At 39.1% G+C, this 6047-nt stretch overlaps 1 protein-coding gene across 1 annotated transcript in view; it reads left to right on the top strand.

Moving 5' to 3' along the window:
- Positions 1-5283, top strand: part of LOC109517758 (piezo-type mechanosensitive ion channel component 2-like) — a 6670-nt gene extending 1387 nt beyond the window's left edge. The window contains exons 2-8 of the mRNA XM_019873097.1: positions 1692-1793; positions 1899-1944; positions 2779-2938; positions 3011-3212; positions 3611-3824; positions 3917-4082; positions 5149-5283. Coding sequence (XP_019728656.1) covers positions 1692-1793; positions 1899-1944; positions 2779-2938; positions 3011-3212; positions 3611-3824; positions 3917-4082; positions 5149-5283 — 1025 coding nt within the window. The remainder of the gene's footprint in view (positions 1-1691; positions 1794-1898; positions 1945-2778; positions 2939-3010; positions 3213-3610; positions 3825-3916; positions 4083-5148) is intronic.
- The last annotated feature ends 764 nt before the right edge of the window (positions 5284-6047 follow it).

Raw genomic sequence — 6047 nt, 5'->3', positions numbered from 1 at the left:
ATAGCTTGGTAATTACAGCGAGGAATTAAAAAATGTAATGTCAGCATTCTACCATTCTTTTACTGTCCATCTAAAAACAGTTTGCCTTTCAGTCTTTGAGTCTCTTAAAGCTCCATCCAGCCCACAATGATGCTCACCCTCCTACTATGAGCTAGCTCACCTCACCCTAAGTGGCCAAATGTGTTTGCAGTGTCCTGCATGTATGTGCATTGTAAGTGTGCTTGTCAAGTTGTGAGACCAGTGTGTGGTGTGTGTGTGTGTGTGTGTGTGTGTGTGCAAGATTACGTATGATGCATACATACGGTTTATAGGAGAGCGTTTCGAGTGATATGAAGCTTTTAGGGAAAAAAAAACTGAACATCAATAACAAACTTGCTGGCTCAGCCAGAATCATTAATACTATGTAGAATGGATTCAACTTTCTCTTTAGAAACGCACTACCAAGCTACAGTGAGACCTCTCAAAGTCCAATAAAAATCATTCCAAGACATGGGGGCGAACAATATTTAAATGTCAAAAGATTCTGTTAAAGGGTCAAACTGACTCCATTATTATGTAAGCCAAACTGTTATGAAAAGACTAAAACACCCGCTCTTAAATTTTAACAACAAACTACATTGCGAATAACATTAGCCATTCTATAGCTATGTCACACATGCGTAAAAAAAAAAACAAAACAAACAAACATGATTGAACTACACTAGAACGCTACCGTAACACTAATAACAACATATACACTAGTATGTCTTCATGCTTAGAACATAAATTTGCTACTTTGCCTGCTTTGTGTAGCTTTGTATGTTCTTATTTTGACCCTTAGAATTTTTTTAACACCCCTTATTGAAACGGCTCCTTCGGTACTTTTGTGCCTAGAGAGTAAATGTCAAACCCATTTTTTCCCGTTTCTTAATAAGATGCCCATGGTAGGCTTTCATCAAAATAATACAAGGGTAAAATTATACTGACCACAACGTTAGCAAAGCTATGAGAACATATTTTGATTGCATTAAAGTTGAGCCACCGCTTTATGCTGTAGCGCTTAACAAAATGTGACACGTTCCATGATGTTTTATTTTTTCTTCTTCTCAATATGAGCACTGAAGTATAGTATAGTATAGCATAGTATAGGGGGTAACTACTTTGTGTTTTGTTTTCATTGTGCCAAGTTGTCAGAATGAGTAATGTATGTAATTGACAGTATATATACAGTACAGTACAGATAGTATGCATGTACTCTAGGTCATTCAATATGGTTGAAATAGTACTTTTACTTTTCCCAGAGTATTTTGTTTTCAAACTGGTTTTTGTACTTCAATATAGGTGTAGGTTAACTATCAACTTATTAGTGTGTGTACACCTGCCGCTAATTTTACACTTGCAATTATTGTGTGTAAATTAATTTAAATGTGTTCAACCCTGAAGTCACTGGTGGTGTAGTGGTTCACTCACTTGCGTGCAGGGAGTGTGGGTTCACTTCCCACTCAGTGTAAATGTGAGTGCAGGTGTTTATCCCGATGTGCACTCTGCGACTAACTGGCATCCAGCTCAGAATGGAGTCCGCCTTTCACCTGAAGTCCGCTGGGATAGGCTCCAGCACCCCACAACCCTGAACAGGATAAGTGGTGTTTGAAAATGGATCGAAGAATATTGTACCCCACTTTACATACCACTTCTTTATTTTTTTTCTTAAGGGAACACGGGACAGTTCCTGCGGAGGATCATCTACGCTAGTTTGATGTTCCTCACGCTACAGTGCTTCATGCAGATCCCATTTGCCTACATCACCCCACAGGGTAGAGTAAAACACGAGCGATTGTTTCAGTATTCCAAAATGACTGACTGCCAGCTCAAACTGTCTTGATCAGCTTTTGTGCTTCACCTGATGATCTTTTCAACAGTTAGTGGCTACTGGGAGGACTTCCTCTACCATGTGGGCATTGTGAGGTATGAGATCACATTCAAGGCCTTCTGGCTTTCAACATTTACACGAGCTTAAAAATAAGTTAAGCACTGTGAATATTACAATGACATAAACAATAAAACACCAACTCGAAGTGTATTTGTGGTGGTCAGAAAGAAAAATACATCGCGTTCACCAAGAAAAACTGCATCCAAGCACGTTTTTGGTTACGCTGATTGAATCAAAGCAAGCTTATGATATTTAGTTCATGGAACCTTTTTGTCGAGGCGTTATAACAGCTAATGCATGCAGCCATACTTGCCGACAAGAAATGGTCTGTTTCCCCATCATTACCTTGAAACGGGCCGCCGGAGGTACATTTTAACTTAACCTGCATCTCGTATATTTAATTGATTTGCTCCCCCCCCCCATCATATGGTACGTGTAGTTTAGAATAAAATACCTCATTTTAATTTTGATAACAAGTGCAGTGATGTATGATGATTGCCACGCTTTCTTCGGTAACTTGTGTTGTATATTCAGTTCATGTTGACCTTCTCTTAACAAACCTTGGAGAGGATGTTCCTTCTTTTGGAATTACTATTGCAACAAGAAAAGCAAAAGACAAATAAAAAACACTTAGCGGTACAGAGTTTATCTTTAAATGCTGACATAAATGAGGTCTTGTAAGGTGCATGAGGTCCCGAGTTTTGATTACCGGTATTTTGCCACTAAGGTTTTGGTTGAATTCCAAATGATACAAATTGAGATGTGGTCAAGTTTATAAGTTCTCCTACTAAAAAAAAACAAAAAAAAAATAAAACAAAAAAAAAAAACTTAATAACATTGTAATTGTGTAAATCAATTTTTGCTCCTAGATTCAGTTCGGTCGATCCAGGGAACATTGTCCGCCTCCTGGCACCAGATGTGGGGCTTCTAGTCTCCACTCTCTCAATACAAAGACTCTGCAAAAAGCTACTACGAGCTGCACCTCAGGTCAATCTCCATGAAAATGGGATCCCTCCCTCTGACTCTGAGGTAAGGAGTCAGGAAGGTAAAGTGAGTCAGGAATCAGCAGGGACATGACCTTGGTTCTTTGTGGTCTGGCAGGACCTGGAGACCTCTGACACAGAGTCCGAAGGAGGGAGTGAATCCTCTGACAGCTCAGATGAGAGCACGGTACCGGTTGAGTCCGTTCCACCTCAGTTTGTTCAGAAGCTGCTGATGTTTGCGGCCGGCTTTAGACTACTGTTGTCAGCCATCATCAACACAGCAGGGAAAGTGGTTGTCACTTTGCTATTGGGACTAGCAGGTAAAGTGCAGCAGGTGCACTGTAAAGACAACAGAATTGGGACATGGCTAATTATAATTTTATAAAGTGAAAATCTGTAATTGGTCCCCCTTCACAGCCGTAACAGCTTCTATTGTTTGTGATGGTAGAAGACCCAGAAACCTTGGAGGCAGGAACACCACGGAGTTAAGACAAAATGTCTTAACAACAAATTCTTGCATGGGTAAACTGGAAAAACTAAATCCAAAACACAAATAAAGTTCTGAAAACCGCAGTAAACCAAAATAAGATATAAACAAAACCCATGACGGAAGCACAAAACAACATGACAGCAATATATTTGTCCATAAAGTTAGCATTCTGGTGAACGCTTGAATGTGATATTACATTGTTTTCATACTGTATGTGTATATGCCCAGGTATCATTCTTCCGTCCCTCACCTCTGGTGTATATTTTGGGACATTCCTCGGACTGGTGTGGTGGTGGGTGATTGGCAGATCAATGAGTCTGCTTCTATTCAGCGCCCTCTGTGTGATGATGACCATCTTCAGTGGAGGGCACCTTCTAGCGCTCTACGTCTACCAGCTGCCTCTGTCCCAGCAGATGGTGCCACCTGATGATATATATGCAAGGTACGCCGCTATCCAAAAAGTGTATTGATATTTAATTGCAGATTTCACTGTTGTGTTTTACTTATCCTCTTGGATGTCTGTCCATGTCTCAGGTTGTTCGGAATGACAGGAGTGATTCGAACCAACAGTTCTGACCCACACATGCTCGGTTTGCAGCCCAACGTTAGCTGGCCTGACTTCATCAACCCTTTTGTCCTGCTGCTGCTGTATTACACTCTGGTTACGCTGCTGCACAAATGGATCCATATCACAGAGGAGGTTGGTCGACATTGTGTTTATCTTTGTGTTGCTTGGCTAAGGTAAATAAACATGTTTGCAATAATTCTAACAAATCATCTCAAAAACTTAATGGAAAAAAATTAGGAGCATCGTAACACACCGTTCAAATTCATTCTGTGCTCCCCTTCTTTGAGCTTAGTCTGGGATTGTTTTTTTCTGCTTCCCTTCGAGGAGTTTAGTCTGATATAGGTTTTTTTCGCTCCCCACGTTGTTTTGCTATGTCTCTTGGAGACGTTCTGTCTCTTCCACTTAGTTGCACACTGTGACAAGAAAGACAATAATTGAATGACAATAAAACTATTCCCATTCTGGTTCTGATCCTGAATTTGTAGGGCACAATTATTTTTGAACCAAGCCTATAGTTTAAAAAAAAAAAAAGGCGGGGGGGGGGGCATTACACTACCGATACTAATTTCACTGCCCCACACAGCAGAGAAAAGGCAGGGAGAGACAACAGGAAAAAAACGTAGTGTAACGCTCGCTCATGAAATTAAAATGTTCCCAATAGGACAATAATCATTATGAGACAAGGGTAGCCAAAAGGAAAAGAAGAAGACAAGGGTGCTTATACTGTAAACGAAGCTTCTCATTTGATTTACGCTATAAAACAGAAGTTAGTACTGTTCCAGTGTTTTTTTTTCTTTTTAACAACAGTACCATCTTCTGGATAGAGTGGGACATTGCACTTCTATATCTTTATACAGTATTTGCTCATGGTCATGAGTGAGCCGACGCATATCTCTTCTGATTTTGGGCAAGAGTCGGTATACACCCCGGCGAGTCAGCTGTCAAATTCATTCTGAGATTAACACAACTACGCCTTCAACGAATTAAACATGCATATTTTTGGAACTAGGAAGCCAGAATACCTGAGAGCACAGATTTTTTTTTTTGACTAATAGATATTCCAACTCCATACGACACTGTATTACTGTAATTAAAACACTAAAAACATTTTTTAACAACAGCATTCCCTGTTGAGCATTAATTTATTTTAAGGTTATCAGTTGTTGTGTTTACTTTTTTTTTTTTTTTTTTTTTTTAGGATAATGATGACTGTGATGAGAGTGCACTCTACACTCCAGATACTCCGCCAAGTTTGTCCAGAGTGGTGTACATCTCAGGAGATAAGCATGATGTAAACACCACGCACTGTCTTTATACCATGGGTTTATCCTGAATTAGTTACTTCAAATCGCGTTCTTTGGTTTTGATACGACTTGTGTGCATGCATGCTCATACTACTGAACTATCCAATTCTGTTGAATATTTTTTCGTTTGTGTTTACAGCAGTATTCATTGTTGATTCCCAAGAGGTTTTTGTCTTGTTTTATTATCCATACACTTAAATGAGAATTATCAATCATTTCAGACAGAATTTATACTTTAATAGTCACTTTTTGCCAGACGTAATGAATGTTTGCATTCAATAATGTATGTTTTAATTGTTGTTTTTTTAACATTATATACTACTTAAATGAACTAAGTAGTAAAGTATGTTACTGCATCGCACTTATTTGATTTCATTATTCAGTCCATTATAATTTTGGTTAAAGTAGACTAGGATTTGCATGATTTTTGTTGTTTTTTTTTAAATAGAAGTTTGCTATCAATTAGTAATTTTGGCACTATTTCCATCCAAACATTTACTGGGATGTCGAACCAGTTCAAAGAAATGATCCAGAACGTGTTTTTCCCTAATTTCAGCTTTTGAGCAGCACAGAGGAGGAAACCTATCTACCAAATGAGGTGCAAATGTTAGAATTTAGAGTTCTTTTGTCCACACAAACAATACTTGCATGGTCCTAATTTTCACCACTATGCATATTCTCTTTCCAAAGCCAATGATCTTAATGAGGGATCATTCATGGCAAGGTGTCTATGGAGAGGATCAAGGAAGCTTGCTGGGGGGTGCCGGATATACCAACTGTTATCCTCTCCCAC

This window comes from Hippocampus comes, unplaced genomic scaffold, assembly GCF_001891065.2.
Source record: "Hippocampus comes isolate QL1 unplaced genomic scaffold, H_comes_QL1_v1.1 scaffold28, whole genome shotgun sequence".
In the NCBI taxonomy this organism is placed as follows: Eukaryota; Metazoa; Chordata; class Actinopteri; order Syngnathiformes; family Syngnathidae; genus Hippocampus; species Hippocampus comes.
Note: the sequence above shows the minus strand (reverse complement) of the source record. Positions and strands in the feature narration are given on the sequence as shown.